The sequence below is a fragment of the Pongo abelii genome, chromosome 5 (assembly GCF_028885655.2).
Source record: "Pongo abelii isolate AG06213 chromosome 5, NHGRI_mPonAbe1-v2.0_pri, whole genome shotgun sequence".
In the NCBI taxonomy this organism is placed as follows: domain Eukaryota; kingdom Metazoa; phylum Chordata; class Mammalia; order Primates; family Hominidae; genus Pongo; species Pongo abelii.
In genome coordinates, this window is record NC_071990.2 from 57,453,853 (window position 1) to 57,477,028 (window position 23,176).

The 23,176-nt window shown below is 41.0% G+C and overlaps 1 protein-coding gene across 9 annotated transcripts in view; it reads right to left on the bottom strand.

Moving 5' to 3' along the window:
* Positions 1-23,176, bottom strand: part of DST (dystonin) — a 482,223-nt gene that overhangs the window by 408,120 nt on the left and 50,927 nt on the right. For all 9 annotated transcript variants that reach the window (XM_054556951.2, XM_054556941.2, XM_054556950.2 and 6 more), the window contains exon 3: positions 19,726-19,926. In XM_054556951.2, the coding sequence (XP_054412926.2) occupies positions 19,726-19,926 (201 nt within the window). The remainder of the gene's footprint in view (positions 1-19,725; positions 19,927-23,176) is intronic.

A 23,176-nucleotide genomic window follows, 5' to 3' on the forward strand; every position in this document is an offset into this window, starting at 1 on the left:
ACCATCTGTGACGACCACGTTAGGATAGTGTGACACAGATTAGAGCAACATGAGCCCATCACCAGTCTAAGAGAGGTAGACAAAGCCAGAAACCAAGAGGAGAGATTGTTTTGTAGAAAGCTATTTATGTCTTGAGCATTTCCTCCTAGAAGAGAGGTTGGTGTGCATATCCTATGCCTTAAACCAAGGGAGAGGGCTTCGAGGAGACACCTTGAGGGGTAAAACATGTCTCCCCTGGAGTTTAAGGAACATTTGACTAGAATATGACTCTCACCAAAAGACTCTAAAGGTGAAGACTGTGGCTGGAATAAAAGGCATGCTTGGCACTGAGCTGCCCCTCCGTGGCACATGCTTTTGGGAGATCTGTCATGGACCCAGGGACAGAGGGAGCTAGTTTAAGCTCCTATTCAAAGGGATCCTATCTAAGAGGAATTTGTGGATGGAAGGAGGGACCAAACAGACGGGGTGAAGCATTAGAAGCTCAGAGGACCAAGACAGCAATACACAAGCAAAGAAAAATCTTTTCCCAGATGAAAGGAAATACAACACATTCAGAGGACACCAACTGCCAGGTCATAACTATAAGGGCTGTGCAAAACTAGGCCCTTGTCCCCTAATCCCCTCTCTCCTTGGCCAATCCTAGAGCAGTCAGAAACAGCAACAGGAGAAAATGAGGAGAGAAGAGAGGAAAAAAACCAACCATGTCCTTTGCCACTGCAGCCTGAATCTCTGTCAAGCTGAGAGAAGGGAAAAAATATTAATGTTGAATATGAAGTTGTAATAATTCATGAGGCTAGACTGGAGTTATTATTAGACGAAGCAAAAATCTTTAATACTTGACAGTGACCCAAGTGCTTTCCATTATCTAAGAATCACCAGTAAAGTTGTGGCACCTGCCTTGAGTTTTTCCTTAGGAGTAGAGAGTGAGTTAAATGGTGATTAGTGAGAAAGAATAAATTTGATTTCTCTTTGCACTCGAATCAATAAATAGATTATACACAAGAAAATGTGGTCCCCTGGCTCTTCTTCCCACCTTCTCAGACACAACCATTTTCAACTTTCTATATATCTTACTGCATTTATCTTAATAGTTCCGGCCTGGCGAGGTGGCTCATGCCTGTAATCCCAGCATTTTCGGAGGCCAAGGCAGGTGGATCACGAGGTCAGGAGATCGAGACCATCCTGGCTAACACGGCGAAACCCCGTCTCTACTAAAAAATACAAAAAAATTACCCAGGCGCGGTGGCAGGCGCCTGTAGTCCCAGCTACTCGGGAGGCTGAGGCAGGAGAATGGCAGGAGCCCGGGAGGCGGAGTTTGCAGTGAGCAGAGATCGCGCCACTGCACTCCAGCCTGGGAGACAGAGCGAGATTTTGTCTCGGAAAAAAAAAAAAAAAATAGTTCCAAGTAACATGCATATAGTGGTATGTCTAGGTTTATTAATTATAGTTATTACCTATTCGGTCCCTATTAAGATAGATAAAGAATTATACCTTTCTCACAGAATTTTTGCATACATCCATATTCAGTGATATTATGGTTAAGTCCATCTTATATCATTCACTCCTTAATTAAGTAGTGTACCATGATTAAATTTTCTTGCTTACTCAAATCTATAAATAGATTAATCCACACAATAACACTATCAAGTTATGACCCCCATTCTAAACTGGAGGAACCTGAGCCACAGAGAAACTAAGTAACTCACTTGCCCAAAGGCACTGAGCTGGTAAGTGCTGAAACCAGAATTTAAACTCACATTAGGCTGTATAGTTCCAGAATGCACACTCTTAGCCTCCCCATGATGGTGCTTATGTTTGCTAAAAGGTTTAAGTCTTAGCTCAAGCAAAATTAAACTGGGCCTAGCCCATTACTAAAGTAGGTGCTATTGTAGCATATGATAAAGACATTTTTAAAATTTCTATTCCCACGATGAATAGGTAACTTTCAAAAGAGTATCCAGAAAGGTACTTTGGATATGTAACATACAACCCAACTTGTTAATTCATCACAATAACTGAATGTATGATTTTCCTTTTATCCATTCTTCACCCTTACTTCTCACCTTACAATTTTCTCTTAGCTAAAGTTAAGCGATAACTCTTCAGAAAAATAGTCTAGAGATTCATTATTAAAAATATATTGAAATCTTACAATTATCTGGTGCTAAGGTTTAGAACACAAAGCACAGTCTCTTTCCTCCAAAATGATGTAATTCTTCTCATTACTAAAGTCAGAATAAGAGATAGAACTACAATGAAGAAATTACTTTGGAGAAACCATTTTAGTATGTTTCTTAGAAAGCAGTATATTAGGCCAGGCGCAGTGGCCCATGCCTGTAATCCCAGCACTTTGGGAAGCTAAGGCGGGCAGATCGCTTGAGGTCAGTAGTTCGAGACCAGCCTGGCCAACATGGTAAAACCCTGTCTCTACTAAAAATACAAAAATTAGCCAGGCGTGGTGACACACACCTGTTATCCCAGCTACTTGGGAGCCTGAGGCAGGAGAATTGCATGAACCCAGGAGGCGGAGGTTGCAGTGAGCCAAGATCACACCACTGCACTCCAACCTGGATGACAGAAAGCAGTGCTGTTCTGTTTTTCAACTTATCTGGTTCCATAATTAGTGAAAGAGATATTTTAAAATATTGATCAATGAAATACTTATATAGTCCCTAGTAATATAAAATACTTTCTTTTTTTTTCTTTTTTTTTTTTTTTTTTTGAGACAGAGTCTTTGCTCTGTTGCCAGGCTGGAAAGCAGTGGCACGATCTCGGCTCACTGAAAGCTCCACCTCCTAGGTTCATGCCATTCTCCTGGCTCAGCCTCCCGAGTAGCTGGGACTACAGGTGCCCACCACCACGCCCGGCTAATTTTTTGTATTTTTTTAGTAGAGACGAGGTTTCACCGTGTTAGCCAGGATGGTCTCGATCTCCTGACCTCATGATCCGCCCGCCTCGGCCTCCCGAAGTGCTGGGATTACAGGTGTGAGCCACCACACCCGGCATAAAATACCATCTTTCTCAAGGTTATATATACCTAAAGAAATAAGGCCGGGCAGGGTGGCTCACATCTGTAATCCCAGCACTTTGGGAGGCCGATGGGGGCAGATCACGAGGTCAGGATTCAAGACCAACCTGGCCAACATAGTGAAACCGCATCTCTACTAAAAATACAAAAATTAGCCAGGCGTGGTAGGACGTGCCTGTAGTCCCAACTACTCAAGAGGCTGAGGCAAGAGAATCACTTGAACCCGGGAGACAGAGGTTGCAGTGAGCCAAGACCACGCCATTACACTCCGGCCTGGGTGACAGAGTGAGACTCACCTCAAAAAACAACAACAACAAAGAAATAAAAGAACAAGTGATAATTAGAATATAAAACAAGTAACTGATAACAGAATCAGACAATGCCTGACATCCAACTGACTGATCTTCCCACCCCATTTCCCATCTTCAAACTCAAAAGTTTATTTTTATGTTTTTAAAAAACCCAAATTTTTAAGAGCAAGCCATAGGCCACAGAATTCTAAAACTCTCCAACCATATTCAGCCTTTTACTCCTAAAAACAGGAAATAATACAACTCAAAAGATCAACAATCTGAAAATTTAATCCAAGTGATTTCTCTTTATTGGTAAAAAAAAATCACAATTTCTATAATTTGCCATCAGTGGAAGAATTCAAGCCTGACTAACTCATTCACATTTCATTAAATGGGTGGCTAATATTTAATGTCACAGAGACCAAAAAAAGCACCAAACAAAGGGAGGGGGCGGCGGGTGCACAAGAAACTTGGCTAATGATTTTTCAGACATCTCCCGGTTAAAACTCCAAGAGCTGAATGAACACAGAAATCCACTTTAAAGTATATGTTCAGGCTGAATGTATAATTTTTGCCCTTCTGAACTCCTGGGACAAAGGTTTGCTCAATAATGTTTAACCTTCTTGAAATGCAGAAGGAGAAAAGGCTCAAAGCAATATGTCAGAACTGATTATCATAGTTCAAGGGAAATGGTTATTCTGATGGCCAAGAAAAATGGGCTCATTTTCAACACGAATGCTGGCCACTTAAAAATAATTATTTTTCTGTGGCTGCAAATTATGAAAATTAGTAGCATGAAAGCACATGTCCTGTAAGGACCCCATTGCTTCTGAAAGATATCCGCATCCAGCTATCCAGTTTTGGAGAAAGTAAATGGGCTATTTTTATTGTGTTTGGCAAAGTAGCTAAAAATTATACTCCATTCTCAATTAACAATGCCTATTTATAATAGGCATTTTATATAAATAAAATTCACAGATAATTCTAAAGCATCCTAACTAATGATAGTTTCAACCTTTCTTAATTAAGCTATGAACAGATTTAGAAATGTATAAATCACTGGCTTGCCTCCCTATTTAGCAACAGAAAATTAAAAGTATAAGCAGCAAAATGAAAGCAAATAATCTATCACTGAAAAGCTATCTCCTGAGCAGAGTCACATAATAGCATGTAATGTCAATATTAAAGATTAACTCAAATCGATTAAGCGACTCAAATCGATTAAGCAACTCAATATCTTGAATTTTAGCCATCATCAAAATTTCATGAGCTCTGTGAAAAGATATATGTGTAATTTGCTGGAATAAAATCATACTAAAATGGAAGAATTCTACTTACTAAGAAAAAATTTTTAGACCAGCTATCATTTAAATTTCAGCAAGACAAAAGTCAAGCAATGTGATAGCATGTTGCTTTTTTTCCCCCCCAAGACACAGTCTCGCTCTGTCACCCAGGCTGGAATGAGGTGGCACGATCTTGGCTCACTGCAACCTCTGCCTCCCAGGTTCAACCTGATCCTCCTGCCTCAACCTCCCGAGTCGCTGGAATTACAGGTGCGTGCCACCACACCCAGCTGATTTTTATATTTTTAGTAGAGATGGGGTTTCACCATGTTGGCCAGGCTGGTCTCAAACTCCTGACCTCAGGTGATCCACCCACCTTGGCCTCCCAAAGTGCTGGGATTACAGGTGTGAGCCACCACGCCCGGCCCATGTTGCCTTTCAGGTCAGTTTTGTTTCAATGATGATTCTAGTCTCAGATCAATAAATCAGCAAAGAACAAAATAGCAGTCTCAGGGGAAAAAAATCAGTTCTAGATTTTAAAACAGAAGAATATGCCTATATAATTCCTTGTCTATTTTATATTATTTGTTTAAGTTTTAAATAATAAGCACATTTTATACACCATTCACTAATATGGTCTGTCAAATGTTCTAAGTAAAAAGACAACAAATAAGCAAATAGTTCTTTGTTAAAAGAAAACAAGAAGTAAAAAGAAATCAGGAGATGGCCATAGGAACAATATTCCCACCTTCTGCCTTTCTAAAAACCTTTTAATGATAAATATCTAAAATCTCAAAATGTTATTAACAAAAATTTAGGCTTACTCTATGGAAAACAAAAGTGTTGATGACGCAAGCTTCAAGTAAAGCTTTGTTTCTTTTTCTAATGTCTTAAACCTTTCATTATGGAAAATTTTATGCTTATACAACAAAGGAAAACTATAGAGAACTGCCATTTACACACCCAGCTTTAACAATCACCATCTCCTGGTCAGTGCTATTTCAACTATACCCCTATCCACATTTTCTCCCCTACCCCGCCAGATGATTTTAAAGCCAATATGAGGGATTTTACTTCATTATTAAATATTTTAGTATGCATCTCTAAAAGATAATGATTATTTTTAATAAAATCAAAATACCATTATCAATCTAAAATATTTTTATAAGTGTCTTAATATCATTAAATATCCAAGCCTGGGCAACAAAGCAAAACCATGTTTCTTCAAAAAAATTAAAAAATTAGCCAGGCTTGGTGGCACACACCTGTAGTCTCACCTTCTCAGGAGACTGAGGCAAGAGGATTACCTGAGTTCAGGAGGTTGACAATGCAGTGAGCTGTGATTGTGCCACTGCACTCGAGCCTGGGTGGCAGAGTGAGAACTTATCTCAAAAAAAAAAAAAATTCATTGTTCAAATTTCCCCCACTTTCTCTTTTTTTTCTATTCAGTTTATTCACCCAAATAAGATATACATGTTACATTTGGTTGGTAGGTCTTTTAAGTCTCTTTTCTTGTATAGACTATCACTCCCACATTTTTTCTTATAATTTGTCAAAGAAATTAGGGGTATTTGTTCTAGAGTTTCCCACACCTCAACTTAGCTAAATCCTAAATGTATCTTCACTATCTTCACCTTATCATTTAATATATTCCTCTGTCACCTGTATTTTATGTAAATCTATAATTAGAACTAGCAGTTTGATCTGATTTAGGTTCAATTTTTTAGCAAGAATACTTTATAAGTATTTTTGTATACTTTCATCAGGAGACGCATATGTGTGGTTGTCTCTCAAGTATTAGCAGTCATTGATGAACAGTGTCTAGGTTCGTTATTTTATTAGGGCTTGCAAGATGGTAAAATTGTAATTTCATCATTCCTTCTTCCTTCAACAGCAGTAGGAGCCTCTCCAAGTTTACTCCTGGTGCTGACATGATCCCAGTAGTCTTTGATGCTTCCTTGCTTTCTGGTTTGACAAGATGTGCCAAGCTCATTTTTTTTTTTTTTTTTTTGAGATGGAGTCTCACTGTGTTGCCCAGGCTGGAGTGCAGTGGTGCGATCTCGGCTCAATGCAAGCTCCGCCTCCCGGGTTCACACCATTCTCCTGCCTCAGCCTCCCGAGTAGCTGAGACTACAGGCGCACGCCACCGTGCCGGGCTAATTTTTTTGTATATTTAGTAGAGACGGGGTTTCACCATGTTAGCCAGGATGGTCTCGATTTCCTGACCTCGTGATCCGCCCACCTTGGCCTCCCGAAGTGCTGGGATTACAGGCGTGAGCCACCGTGCCCGGCTGCAAAGCTCATTCTATATTTTCTGTTTCAGGTCTAGAATCAGCCATTTCTCCAACAACTTTGTGATTGATGGTTTCTATGAGTGTCCTGCCTGCATCCCTTCCACCTGGCCAATGGACTCACATACAGGCTACTGTGAGTGTTGGCTGCTAATGGCTCATAGCCGCCCTCTCCTTCAGGGACTCCCCTAACCTAAAGCTTCCTCACACCCCCAGCCCTAGCAGCCCATAACCAATGACTGACTGAGGTGAGGGACAAAAGGCTTGGCTTCAAGTTGAGACTAACTCTGCAGTACAATTCATGTGCCAGGGTTCAATATTCAGAAGTGGAATAGTTGGCTCATATGATAATGCTATTTTTTAATTTTTGAAGACCTACCATACTGTTTTCTATAGCAGTTGAACCATTTTCCATCCCCACCAAGAGTGCACGAGGGTATATAAACTTAATTTTAACACCATATTAGCTTAGGTATCTGCTTTGGTTTGAATGTTGTATCCCACCCAAAATTCATGTGTTGAAATTTAATCCCCAATGTGACAGTATTAAGAGGAGGGGATTTTTGGAAGTGATTATGTAATGGAGGCTCACCATCATGAATGGGTTAATGCCACTATAAAAAAGGCTTCAAAGAGCTCCCTTGCTCTCTCTTGCTGTCTTTGCCTTCCACCTTCCACCAGGTGAGGATGCAGAAACAAGGTGTCATCGTTGAGGAAAAACACTTCGCCAAATACCAAACCTGCTGATGCCTTGGTCCTGAACTTTCTAGGTTCCAGAAGAGTGAAAAAATAAATTTCTATTATTTATAAATTACCCAGTCTCAGGTATTCTCTTATAGCAACACAGATGGACTAGGACAGTATCTGATCCTCATCGATCCTAGTAATACTGAGCTGCATGTAACAAGGGTCAATGTAGATTAGCCAGTGGTATTCCACAGTATCAGAGTTGATTATCTACTTTACAAATTCATAATTGAATAGGGTGTGTGGAGGAGCAGCATGGACTTGATAGTATTAGACCAAAGTGGACTTGCCAATACATGAGTACCCTAGGGCGGCCAACACAGATAATGCAGGCTGTGAGCAGACTCTCAAAGATGTAAAGCTACTCCCTGGGAATGAGTCATATTGGGATAATGAATAATTCCTCCAGTCAAATGGAATCTATATTCTTCTCCCTGGAAGTTCTCACCCAATTCTGTAAGCATTGTCAGAGATAAAGACTAAATAAACATAGGATAAACACAGGAGACAACAGACTGCAAGGATGAGAGAGGTCTGCTTCTAACTGACCTTATGAACTTAGGCCAATCACTTACTCACTGAGATTTAGTTTTGTCAAACTGGATCAATAATATATGCCATACCCAACACACAGGGTGTCTGTTCAGGAGATAATGAATATGAGCATTCTTTGAAAGTATGAAGTGCTACTTAACTACAAAGTACTACACCAAAGCTATAATTTTCCTGAAACAGCCAGGCATGGTAGCTCAGGCCTGTAATCCCAGCACTTTGGGAGGCCGAGGCGGGCAGATCACCTGAGGTTGGGAGTTCGAGACCACCCTGACCAACATGGAGAAACCCCGTCTCTACTAAAAATACAAAATTAGCTGGGTGTGGTGGCACATGCCTGTAATCCCAGCTGCTCGGGAGGCTGAGGCAGGAGAACTGCTTGAACCCAGGAGGTGGAGTTTGCGGTGAGCCAGAGATCGCGCCATTGTACTCCAGCCAGGGCAACGAGAGCAAAACTCGGTCTCAAAAAAAAAAAAATTTTCCTGAAACATTACTGTCATTTCTAGAACTGAATTCTCATCTCCCAAAGCACAAACTAAATTTTGTTCAATTTCCATAGATTGATTTTTTTGAACCACACTCATCATCTCAGAACTAAAATAAATAAATAAAGAGAGACAGAAAATATTGAGAGAAATCAGACCCTTATCACTCACTTGGAGGTGGTTTAGAAGAGTAAAACAAAAATGATGTTTTGGAAAAATTAAGAATTAGACTTAGGAGAAAAGGTTCAGAGAACCATGAGCCTAGAAAAGAAACAATTTATTGATTTTCAAGTACAATTAACTTGCTGCTAATTAAAACTATTTAATGGTAGGAGATTGTATCACTAAAAGTACTGAAGCAGAGAGGAATCTAGCATTACAAAAACTGTTAAGTCAGATAAGCTCTAAGATCCCCTCAAGCTTTAACATTCTTTGATTCACAAAGACTGAGAGTGACACGGTAGCAGGTGGCTATGCTTCATCCTCTCCACAGAGGATACTACAATAAGAAATAGTCTTAAATTGTAAGCCATGGGATTTAGGACAAAGATCAAGGAGTTGTTTCAGGCAGAGATGGCTGTTAAATTCCAGACAGAATTCTGAGGTAAGCTATGGCTGTGTCCTTTAAAATAAAGGAAGCTATACCCATCTTACCAGAGCAATTTAAGGATTACTCTGGCTAGAGGTGAAATAATAAACTGGACCATCTTTGAAGGGGCTTTCTTTTCAGTCCTTTGATCCACAGTTGTCCATGAAAATTTTCAAAGTATAAATGACTATCTAAATGTTTTCTTTAAGTTTCCTTGGTTTGGAGATTAAAGAATTTAAGGTTTTTTTTTTTTTTTTTAAGACAACAGGTTGTCATCACATACAAGAAAGACATAGAAAGAATGGCAAGAGGTCTTGCTTCAGTCAAAATACTGACCTCAAAAAAGAATCATGAGTTATAAACACATGCTTATTTTTCTCCAAGCAGAACACATGAATCCCTTTACCAAGTTAATCTTGGTTTCATGAGTTGTTTATAGAGACTAAACTGTTCATTCAATACAGTCTACCTACCTTGCACATTCCTGTGCCCCTGTGCATTAATTATTCCTATACCTTACTATAATTTATTATAGCAAGCCTATAATAAACGAAATCTTTTTTTTTTTTTTTTGAGATGGAGTCTCGCTCTGTTACCAGGCTGGAGTGCAGCAGCGTGATCTCGGCTCACTGCAACCTCTGCCTCCCGGGTTCAAGTGATTCTCCTGCCTCAGCCTCCCAAGTAGCTGGGACTACAGGCACGTGCCACCATGCCCAGCTAAGTTTTGTATTTTTAGTAGAGACAGGTTTCACCATGTTGGCTGGGATGGTCTCAATCTCTTGACATTGTGATCCGCCCGCCTCGACCTCCCAATGTGCTGGGATTACAGATGTGAACCACCGCACCTGGCCATAAATGAAATCTTTTATAAAATTCTATTAATTATGAACCTAAAAAGGGAGGTACAGCAATGTGTAGCAAAGACTCAGTACATTGAATGGGTGTCATTCAAAAAAATTCTTTTCAGATAATTAGCAAAAGAAATTTGACTTTATTAATCAATTCATTCTCTAGAATTCCAAAGGGGAAAAGGAAACAAATGTTTCCTCTAAGAGCTTTGGATTTGCTAGTTAATTAGCCAAAGTAAGGTATGAGTTGTACAGTTATGCCTTCCACAGGAGGGGAAGTGTCCTAAGGTTATGCACATAGAGCTGCCTGGTCCTACATATTTGAAAAGGAAAGGGAAAAGGAAGACCATTTTAATAATCTAAGCAGGAAAGGAACACAGAAACACCCTGCTATATTTTCAAGAGATCAAGGATATATGCTTAAGTCTTTCCTACACTCCAAAAAGTTCCCAACTACAAAGATGACAAAATCTGGTTAATATTAATTATTACAAATTAAAGCTATATAATGTTCTAAAATATACTGCAGCCTTACAAAAACCTAAGCTGTAATCAGAAAAACAGAAAATTTCCCCAAGACTGAAAAACAGAAACCCACAACAGAAGGAAAAGAAGGGTGAGGTCAAGGAAGTGGTGGTTTAGTTGGGGACAGTTCAGGGAAGGGAAAATCTAATGAGTACAACTGGGACTTCATTTCCTGCTATTTTCTCTAGTCTCCACCTGAGTGGCCTTTTCTTGGCCTAAAATGAATAGCCTTAAATCAAAGTCAAGAGCTACCTAGACCCATCTCTGCTTAAGGCATTTATATTTCTGAGAGGAGTTGGAAGTTATAAGGGATCCTCAGTCCTCTTCCCAAACTCTCATCACTGGCAGACTCCAAGGCTCAGACCTCAACTGTCTTCTCTTCTCTATCAAATTCATTTTCAGAGTCATCCCACCCAGGCTTATAGATTTAATAACATCTATGTACAAATAATTCCCACATCTTCCATGAAATCCAGACACAAGAATATCTAATAGTTATTTCAAACTTCACATATCCAAATCAGAAATTTTTCTTTCCAATCCTCAATCCAAACCTGCTTCCTTTGTGCTTACCATTTCAGAAAAGAGGATCACCCAATCACCTGTGTTAGGCCCATATGTCCTCCAACTCCTCATTCAAAACTGTCAGGTTCAAAAATCCCACTGCTTGATGGTGGTGGGAGCCCAAAAGTAAGAAAACAGCTGCTCAGAGGCTAAGATTTTGCCAGCAGGGAGAACAAGCTGCAGCTTTGGCAATAACCTGGGAACACTAGCAATTTTTAATTAGACTTTTTCAGCTCAGTGAGAAAGTCTCAGAGATTCTAAGTCACCAGGAAATGCAGGCAATGCTGTCGCAGTGTGCAAAAAACTGGAATCAGTGAAATGTAACAGGAGTAGAGTCAGGATGTTTGATTATTTCCTAATGCTCTAAAACTGTTATTTCCCCATACCCACCCCCAATCTCAAACACATAAATACTTCTTGGGTCTGAAAGTTGTACATTAACAGGTTCATGTGAGTAGGCAGTAGGGCAAAATTACTCTTGCTTACTTCTTGCTACCTCCTAGGTGCTCTGCCACAGAAAGAGGGGGCTAATAAAATGATGGCAAAAATGATGTTTGAGGTTTACCTATGGTTTTCAATACCATTTTAAAGATAGGTTTTAATTGATGTAATAGTTTAAAAACACAAAGATTTCATCCATATCTACCATCTATGCAGTTAGAAAAATGAGACTCAAAGTAATTAAAATACTTCAGGAAGGCTGACGAGGATAAACGTCTAGCACTAGAATTGTAATCATGGGGAATTCTCCATTCCTTACTCAAAAACGGCTCAAGCCAAGAGTGCCTAGGTTTAAATGTTAACTGCATGATCTACCAGCTGTACGACCTTGACACGTTTCCTCCCTGGAAAGTGAGCACCGACTCCAGAGAATCGCTGAGAAGATAAAATGAGAGAAAAACAGAGAAGAGTGCAGAGAACAATGCCCATGTATTGTCAATGAGGTAAACATGCAGTAATGCAAGAGTTCTTACTATAATGATGATGATGTTTAAAAATCCTGGGATTCAGAAACAAAACAAAATGTTTGTAATGTGAAAATACTAAGGAATAAATGGAGATCTGGATCTAATTATCTTTTCTGTTTCAAGGTGGTAAAAAAAATTCCTAAGCATCCTAGTGACATATCTTAATATACAGTATAAATCCAAATACATATGTACTGAGAGGAAATCAGGATAAATTTTTAGTTTATTCACTTTTAGAAACATCTAAAACAAGGAGTAAAATTAAAAATCTAGATATTATTTTTATTAGTGATCCCCATTACAAATTCTTATAGGCATATTTGCATATAGCTTACAAATTCAGAATAAGTAAATAGGTTAAAACAGCTAAGGATGATAAAGTATTTGCATTTCACATAACACTTCAAGAGGATGGTCTGACTGAAAGTAGCTAAAACTGCACAGTCACGCTTTCTGACTCATCTCCTTTGCAGTTACTTCTGTTTTCAGTCTTTCTCACTCATGGGCCTATTTCTTATTTAGATTGCCACTAGAAATGCCTTGAGTGCTTCATATAAAGTCATTCAAGTAATCCTGAATCACCATAACTGATTTATTTTTACTCCATCTCCAAGCTATAATCAGAGTTGCTTTCATGGCAACACGTCGTAACACTGATTTTCTCCAAATGTGTAAGTTTAGAAAAGACACAGGCTTTAGACGCATGTTGAATAGGGTGGCTCTAGCAGGCACTGCTGGCTGCACCTAACCAAATCCAGAAGAGGACACAAAGCCTCAGTTCAAGCTCATATATGGCATTAAAAGCAGGGAAATGTCGGCAGAGGCCATAAGGTTCTAGAAGCCTGCACAAGAATCGTGTGAGACAAGGAGCCAACAGCCTTCTCACTACCAACTCTGACAACGTCCAGTCTCTCAGACAACTGACAGGAAATGCAGTAAGATGCCCTGAAGAACTCTCCCAGCTGGATGTGGTGGCTCATGCCTATAATCCCAGCACTTTGGGAGGCCGAGGTGTTCTCTTGAGCCCAGGAGTTCAAGACCAACCAGGACAACACAGACAGACTCCACCTCTACAAAAAAAAGTTAAAATTAGCCAGGCATGGGGTGTGGTAGCGGGCACCTGTAGTCCCAGCTACTCGGAAGGCTGAGGCAGGAGAATGGCGTGAACCCGGGAGGTGGAGTTTGCAGTGAGCCGAGATTGAGCCACTGCACTCCAGCCTGGGCGACAGAGTGAGACTCCGTCTCAAAAAAAAAAAAAAAAAAAAAATTAGCCAGGCATGCTGGCACCTGCCTGTAGTCTAAGCTACTCAGGAGGCTGAGATGGGAAGGTTGAGCCCAAGAGGTTGAGGCTGCAGTGAGCTGTGATTGCGCGACTGCGCTCCAGCCTGGGTGACAGAGCAAAACCCTGTCTCAAAAAAAAAAAGAAAACTCCTCGGTGGAGCTTGCAGTGAGCTGAGATCGCACCACTCCAGCCTGGGCGAGAGAGCAAGACTCCGTCTCAAAAAAAAAAACCACTCCTCAGAATGGTTTTTTGCCCAAGCAACTGAGTAATCTCCACTGCTATTTGCTGCCCTCTAATCTCCCTCTCTTCCAACAGATCCTTCAGGAGAGAGGGTGAGGCCACCCTCAGATTCCCCACCAGCAGTCATCAGCAGATGTCCGCAGAACGCCAAGGGTTAGGCCCAAATTCAGGCCCTAATCACCTCACTGCTAGGCTGCCGCAGCTACCTAACTGTCCTGCTCTGCTGATGTAGCCTGCACATGTTTAATCCTCCTAAAATCATGCTATGATCACATTACTCACCTATTACAGTGTCTTCAGAAGCACAGAAAAGAAAGCTTAAACCAGTGCTTGTCTGAAATGTATGTTGGCCCCTATTTTTTCCAGCTTTATCTTGTATTTCTCTCATATAAATCCCCACATCCAGTCAGTTCTCAGCACTTTTGCTTACTCCACTTCCCGGACCCAGCATCTGCTACCCAGCCAATTCCTACCCTTTTTTTTTCAGACAGTGTCTTGCTCTGTCACTCAGGCTGGAGTACAGCAGCATGATCATGGCTTACTGCAGCCTGGAACTCCAGACTCAAGCGATTCTCCCACCTCAGCCTCTCAAGTAGCTGGGACTACAGGCATGCACCACCATGACTGGCTAATTTGTTTTTAATTTTTAGTAGAGATAGGGTCTCCCTATGTTGCCCAGGCTGGTCTCAAACTCTTGAGCTCAAGTGATCCTCCCACCTCAGCCTCCCAAAGTACTGGGATTACAGGTGTGAGCCACCACGCCCAGCACTACCCATATTTTAAATCCCAACTCAATCCCAACTTTTCCATAAAGTAATTATGCCTTAACCAACCTATTTAGGGGTGGGGGTCCCCTCTTTGTTCTCTGAATTCCTATAATGCTTACTAATTGTACCACTCATCATAAGCTATCTTTCATATATCATTCACTCACTTAGTCAATAGTATTCACTCAGATGCCAAATGCCAGATGTCAGGAGATATTCTAGACCCCTTGATATGGGCCTCAAAGAATTCATGGTCTAGGGGAGGAAGAATAAAAGGAAGAAACTACTATTTATTGTTTATTCTATGCAGGTCTTTCCATATGTCAGCTCAGTTCATCCTCACAACTCTATATGGTAGCTATTGTTATCACTTTATTTATTTTTTTTTCCAGAAGTTATTGAGGTACAGGTGGTATTTGGTTACATGAGTAAGTTCTTTAGTGGTGATTTGTGAGATTTTGGTGCACCCATCACCCAAGCAGTATACATTGTACCATACTGTTGGCTTTTATCCCTCGCTCTCCTCATACTCTTCCTCCCAAGTCTCCACAGTCCATTGTATCATTCTTACGACTTTGCGTCCTCAAAGCTTAGCTCCTACATGTCAGTGAGAACATATGATGTTTGGTTTTCCATTCCTGAGTTACTTCACTTAGAATAATAGTCTCCAATCTCATCCAGGTCACTGCAAATTCTGTTAATTCATTCCTTTTTATGGCAGAGTAGTATTCCATCATATATATACACCACAGTTTCTTTATCCACTCGTTGATTGATGGGCATTTGGGTTGGTCCCACGATTTTGGAATTGTGAATTCTACTGCTATAAACACGCGTGTACAAGCATATTTTTCGTATAATGACTTCTTTTCCTCTGGGTAGATACCCAGTAGTGGGATTGCTGGATCAAATGGTAGTCCTAGTTTTAGTTCTTTAAGGAATCTCCACACTGTTTTCCATAGTGGCTGATATGGTTTGGCTGTGTCCCCACCCAAATCTCAACTTGAATTGTATCTCCCAGAATTCCCACGTGTTGTGGGATGGACCCAGTGGGAGGTAATTCAATCATGGGGGTCAGTCTTCCCCATGCTATTCTCATGATAGTGAATAAGTCTCATGAGATCTGATGGGTTTATCAGGGGTTTCTGCTTTTGCTTCTTCCCCATGCTATTCTCATGATAGTGAATAAGTCTCATGAGATCTGATGGGTTTATCAGGGGTTTCTGCTTTTGCTTCTTCCTTATTTTCTCTTGCCGCCACCATGTTAAGAAGTGCCTTTCACCTCCCACGATTCTGAGGCCTCCCCAGCCATGTGGAACTGTAAGTCCAATTAAACCTCTTTTTCTTCCCAGTCTCAGGTATGTCTTTATCAGCAGCATGAAAACAAACTAATACAGTGGCTGTACTAGTTTACATTCCCACCAGCAGTATAGAAATGTTCCCTGATCACCACATCCACGCCAACATCAACTGTTTTTTGATATTTTGATTATGGCCATTCTCGCAGGAGTGAGGTGGTATCACCTTGAGGTTTTGATTTGCATTTCCCTGATCATTAGTGATGTTGAGCATTTTCTATGTCTGTTGGCCATTTGTATATCATCGTCTTTTGAGAATTGTCTATTCATGTCCTTAGCCCACTTTTTGACGGGACTGTTTGTTTTTTTCTTGATGATTTGTTTGAGTTCATTGTAGATTCTGGATATTAGTCCTTTGTCAGATGTATAGATTGTGAAGATTTTGTCCCACTCTGTGGGCTGTCTCTTTACTCTGCTGACTGTTCCTTTTGCCATGCAAAAGCTCTTTAGTTTAATTAAGCCCCAACTATTTATCTTTGTTTTTACTGCATTTGCTTTTGGGTTCTCAGTCATGAAATCTTTGCCTAAGCCAATGTCTAGAAGGGTTTTTCCAATATTATCTTCTAGAATTTTTATAGTTTCAGGTCTTAGGTTTAAGTCCTTAATCCATCTTGAGTTGATTTTTGTGTAAGGTGAGAGATGAGGATCCAGTTTCATTCTCCTACATGTGGCTAGCCCAAACTTTTCTATTTGTTGAGAAGGGTGTCCTTTCCCTTATTATCACTTTATAATAAGGAAATTGATTCTCAGAGAATTGAAATATCTTGGCAAAGAATACCAAATGGTTTTTTTTGGGGGGGGGTTGTTTTTATTTATTTATTTATTTATTTTTGAGACATAGTCTCACTCTATTGCCAAGGCTGGAGTGCAATGGCACGATCTTGGCTCCCTGCAACCTCCGCCTCCTGGTTCAAGCGATTCTCCTGCTTCCACCTCCCAAGTAGCTGGGATTACAGGTGTGTGCCACCACACCTGGCTAATTTTTGTATTTTTAGTAGAGAAGGGGTTTTGCCATGTTGGCTAGGCTGGTCTCAAACTCCTGGCCTCAAGTGTTTTGCCCACCTTGGTATCCCAAGGTGCTGGAATTACAGGAGTGAGCCACCATGCTCAGCCACCAGGTAGGTATGTTTTTATTGTCTGCTGTCACTGTCACCCTCTCAGATTGTCTGTCCATCTCTTCCTTGCTCAGTCCCTGGGAGACTGATGGCTGTGATCTGCATCACCCAAGTTCCTTTGCCCTCCTGCTTCTAGGTAGGTTGGGTCAACAGGAGATACCACTGGGAGCAGGAACTAAGAGAGCAGTATATTTATTCGCCCTGCTCCCTCTGACTCACTAGGTTCTGGCAGTAGCTGCATCCCTCAGGCACCATCCTTGTGGAAAGGCTCTTCCATGGCTCCAGCTCTTCCTACCAGGATCCATTAAGACCACTGCCCTCTGCTGCCCCTTAGATCAGGAGTTGAAGGTAAGTAGGCTCCACCTATAGGCTGATGAAGCACCTTAGCCCTGCCCACATTTCTGTAAATAGTGCCTTCATTAAACTCTCTTCAGTTAAACCCTCTTAGTGTGCTGTTTCCTGCAGATACACAGAGCAGGATTTGAACCCACGTGAGTCTTACTGCAGAGACCTCCTTTTTTGCTGGGGTAATTGCTATGTTGGAGGTTTGTACCTACTGCTGAGAATCAAAACTAAGGGCACCTCACTCTGATAGGAAGGATCAGAAAAGACTTCACCTGACCTATCCGAGCATGAGTCAGTCCCAAAAGATGAACTGAAGTTTACCAAGCAAACAAAGAATAAGGATAAACATTCAAGGGCAAAGTAGACAGCAGGTTCAAAGTCACAGAGGCATAAAGACTATGTCTTATTAACCAAGGCAGTTATGTAGAGGGCTTGTGAGAGAATAATGATGGTTGAGAGTTTCTAAACTTTAATGATAATCACTTACTTCTCAATCCTGATCCATATAGGGAGATTAGAAGAAGCAAAGAATTAGCTAGACTCCGGGTAAGAGAAACAATTCACCTATTTCCTACCTTCAACTGATCCCTATTACACAAAATAAGTTCAAATATTTAGCATAATGTACAAGCCCTTTCTAATCTGGCCTCTACCCAACCCACCAGTCTCATGTGCCAGCACCACCTCAAGCTGTTCACTGAGAATGCCATACCCTCCCACATCTCTGTGCTTTTATATATGTTTTTCTCATGCAGAAGATACCTACTTCTACTTTGTACTCGGTAAATTCCTCCTTATCTGTCAGGACTCATCTCAGGTGTCTGCTTATCTGTAAATATTTCTGGAGATCCAAGATGATTCCATAATGCCTTGTGTATAACTCTAGAACAGTACTTTCAAAGCACAGAACATGCATTATAATTGCTTGTTTTCATGTCTGTTGATTGACTCGACTGTGATTTCCTAGTGACCAGGTACTACAGGAAAGTAACAGATGGTAGAGGTACATGCTTGGGTTCTGGAGGCAGGCCACCTAGATCCAAATCCTAAACTCTACCCCAAACAACTAGGTAATCTGAGGCAAGTTATGTATCCTCTCTGGGGCTCAGTTTCATTATCCATAAAATGGGAATCATAACATCTACCTCATAGAATTGTTAAATGAGTGACATAAAATAATGTCTGTTACACACTAAGCCCTCAGTAACTGTTAGTTAACACATATCTGTATGTCCCTTATTTTCTATATAAAATGCATGTTTATTGAATGAGTAAATTTTCCTACCATTTCATATTTCTCTGCATAGATACCAAATTCTACTTAGCCTTTGTTTTATTGAATCATGAAAAATAAACCCTCATTTCTAATTATGTACTTTTTTCAATTGGTTATGATAAACAGATCCTTTCCTGTAAAGGAATTTAACTTCTTTCCATTGTTGTTGGCCTGGTTACTGAGTCAGACATTCTCTTGGCCTTCGCACAGTCTCCACATGTGCCTGCCACACAGTTACCCCCACAGAAGGGCAGTTCTGTTTCAATAATTTACAAAGACACTTTCAAGCCAAATCTTGATGGCTCCCCTATGTTGGCACAAGAAACAACAACAGGCTCCCCACAGCATAGAAATGAGCCATACAGACACTTTTTTCTAATGCCAAAGCAACATAAAATTATTGCAGTCATAAAGTAACTTTACAAGTTTTAAAATGGCATTTTCTAAGCCCCAGCCTTGGTAAAAAGCCTATGAGTCAGAACCAAGGAAAGAAAAATCAGAGCACACAGAACAACGTGCTCAGGATGTGAGAAGGAGAAGAAGACCAGCTCCCAGTTGAGCCCTGAGTTTCTGAAGAAAGGTGGCATTGTGGCCAACAGGGCACCAGGTTAGAAAAGGACAATGGTGCTGCCTTATAACAATATAAAGGCCACACCAGAGAAGGCCAGGACACTTACAGAGTTACCCTAGGCTGGGTGTGGAGGGATGCACAGTCCCCACTGGCTCAAGAGCCTCCAGGAGGAGTTCAGCCACTGCTACTGCCCAAGACTCCAGCCCCACCTTCCTTCACTGCTTCTCCTATCCTGACACTGGTTTTGTTGTCATCCTCTTCACCAGTTCTCTCATTACCACACACCTAGATTTGTTGACTCTATGTCCCCATCCTCATTCTAGAACCCCAGCTTCAGCAGGGCTGGGAGTTCACCAGCTTTCATATCAGCTGCCTGACAGTGACTAACTCTTGCTTTTTTGTCAACTATCTATCCACCCTAGAACATTCTATGAAACCATATTCCTTTCTGGAACTCATGTGAGTACACTGCCACTTGTTGGGAATAACAACAACCTAATAATTCAAAGTGAATCTGACAATGTTTTTAAACTAAAAGAACAACCACATGATTCGACAGTGAATTTAATATTTTTATAAAAGATAGTTCTCTACTTACAGGCCTCCTGATTGAAGCACCTTGAACAGAGTGATAAAATTCTGGCTGGACTCGGCTGCTCTTCTTGATTCTTCGTTTCCTCACTGAAGTTTCTTGCTCACTCTGATGGTGAACTTCCACCACGGGCTTCACTTCTTCCAGACGGGCAGCTGCGGCCGCTGCAACTCGTCTTCTAAGATGCCGAGGGCTTGCTCTGAATCCCTGTGGCAGAAAACACAACCAAGCAAATCCAGATTTGTATTGAGTTAGTTTGGAGGTTCTCCAGGGCTAGTTATACAAAGAGCTCCAAAAGTCACTATACTCAGTGAGATCACGTGCACCCCCAAAGTGAGCATGGAGGAGGCTTAACATGCAAGTAAGTTTTCCCCACAAGTGTTCTTTAAAGCACCCCAGTATTTCAGGGCCCAGAGTTATTCTACATCAAGAAATGTTCTTAATTGAGTAAAGCCAGTACAAAAAAAAAAAGGAGGGAAAAAAAGCAGGTGGGCACACTGCTTGACTGAAGCATCAGGGAGACTGTGAGTGAAGAAGGGTGTTTCCACTTTGGCCTGAAGTAGAGTGTAGGGAGCGGGACAGGATATCATTCCAGGGTAAAGTGCCACTTTACATTCCTGAGAGAGACTCTTTCTGAGGAAGGAAAGAGCAGGAATGCAAAGCATCACTGCAAAACACCACAAAGTGAGGGTTCCAAACTCAAATGGAAGCAATGAGGTGGCACAAAGGGTATGGGTTTGGGTGTCAGATGGGCCTGGGTCCAAATGCTGACTTCTTAATTATAGCTATACAATGTATTAAATATTTCTGAGTCCAACTGTTCTAACCTACAAAATGTGTAACATTCCACTCACAGGGCTTTTAAGTTTTAAATAACATAAATATAAGTACAATTCCAGCCGGGCGCAATGGCTCACACCTGTATTCCCAGCACTTTAGGAGGCCAAGGCGGGTGGATCACCTGAGGTCAGGAGTTCGAGACCAGCCTGGCCAACATGGCGAAACCCTGTCTCCACTAAAAATCAAAAATTAGCTGGTCATGGTGGTGGGCACCAGTAATCCCAGCTACTTGGGAGGCTGAGGCAGGAGAACTGCTTGAACCTGGGAGGCAGAGGTTGCAGTGAGCCAAGATCACGCCACTGCACTCCAGCCCAGGTGACAGAGTGAGACTCCATCTAAAAAATAAAATAAAATAAGATAAAAAAAATATGTATATATGTGTGTGTGTGTATCTGTGTGTGTGTGTCTGTGTGTGTATATACATATGTAAAATTCTAAGCATGGTATCTGACACATAGGAAGTGCTTAATAAAATTGTCATTTTCCTCTTCTTTTAGAGCAAGATGAGTATAAGGACAACTCAGACAATGGAAACATGTCAGCTAAGTCATATTATGCAGCTGAGAACATGCAATTTTGGAAAATATCAATAATTACATAAAATAGTCTTGGTCCTCATGGCTTACAATTTACTGGAGAGCAGAAGGAGAAATCTAACATAGAGTTCATAAACACATGGGACTGCATAATGAAGGGTTAAAGTGGTTAAAGTAGTAGACTCTCAGCGCTAGCAGATCTCAGGGAAGGAAATCAATGAATGAAGCCGAGAATAGTTAACATTTGGCTTAGTTGAGTGGGTGGCATTTGAAGAATGAATTGAATTTATATTGAAGACAAAGGAAACGACATAAGAAATGAATGAATAATACATAGATGATAGATGGGTGGAGTATTTACAACAATAAGAAACATTATTGATAATGTGCTGGTATGAGGGTACAAGCTAAATATGGTGGGAAACTAGTGAGGGATAAACAGTAAATGATCCAAGAAGGGCTTCTTTCAGTTTGTGTGTCTTCTGAATTTTTAAAGATGTATAAAAGGCTTAAAGTCTGCAGTAAATGCATAAAAAATGAGGAGTAAGAATTTCAGAGGGATAAGCAGTATGAGAAAAGGCGTAATAATGATTCTGTGGGATTCTGAAAGATAAATGTGTACAGTGGGATTCTCACTGAGGGAGCCGGAAGATGGGCTACTGTCCAATTACGGAGAGCCTGTACACCAGGCTGAAGGATATGAAGAAGGAGAGAATTTTAAAAAAAGGAGCGGGTTAACCCCAGAGTCAAAAGTAGCAATGAGTTCAACATAAATCGGTAAGGAGAAAATGCAAATGGATTTGGCAAAACCGAGGTCATTGTTTGGGCTCTCCTAATCCATCCGCAAATACATTAGTCTTGTTCCCATCCCGCCCCTGCGTGCAAGCTCAGCTCGTCCTCTTCAACCGAAAATAGTCCCAGAACATCCCCACCACTCCCACGTAACTCAGGAGGTACTACAGCAGCTGCTGGAGAAGAGGATTAAGGAGAAGAGGGAACTGGGCCAAATGCTGAACCAAATTCTAGGGCAGTTTAGACCACACACATCAAAACCAACAACCATACAGGCTGCTTTTTATGCAGCTTCCTGGACATTCCCCATCCACCCGCCCGCCCCTCCACCCTCTACACACACACATTCATTCTCTCTCTCTCTGTCTTTCCTTCTGAATCTCATTTTTTAACAAGCTTCTCTGATAATTTTTCTACACTTTGAAGACTAAGAACCTCTAGGAACCAGAGTTTAGTTTGACCACTAGATGGCATTATCTCCCATAGCCCCTGCATTCTAATTCGGAAATTTGGTGTTCTGGTAGGATGAACAAAACATTTGATGATACAGTAGCTTCTGTAATAGTGGAGTAAGTTCTGTACATTTCTTTGGTAAGAATGTAGATTCCCTTATGAGTAATAAGCAACCAGATTTTGCTTAACTGGTATTATTACCAATAGTCCTCAGTGGACTACAAATTCTAGAAACACTTAGGGAGAAAAACTGCATAAAACTTCGCTAAAGTAACCAAATGACAGAGATTAAAACATGTTGGCACAGCCATTCTGCAAAACAATAACTCAGTGAATTCACATCCCTGTATCTACCCTAGAGAAATTCTACCAAGAGTGCCCAGGAAGATATTCAATGCAGAATTATTTATGATATAAAAAAATTTTTTTTGAGACAGAATCTTGCTCTGTCACCCAGGCTGGAGTGCAGTGGCGTGATCTCAGCTCACTGCAACCTCTGCCTGCTGGGTTCAAGCAATTCTCCTGCCTCAGCCTCCTGAGTAGCTGGGATTACAGGCATGCGCCACCATGCCCGGCTAATTTTTGTATTTTTAGTACAGATGGGGTTTCACTATGTTGGCCAGGCTGGTCTCAAACTCCTGACCTCATGATCTGCCCAGCTCAGCTTCCCAAAGTGCTGGGATTACAGGTTTAAGCCATCGCACGCGGCCAAAAATTCTAAATCACTTAAATCAGTCTTTCCTAAACTTCAGGCATCTTCATTCCACCTTAACATTTTTCCTCCAGATCTGAGCACTGCCTCAGTTATTTCTGTTATACCCAAATTTACTTGTACT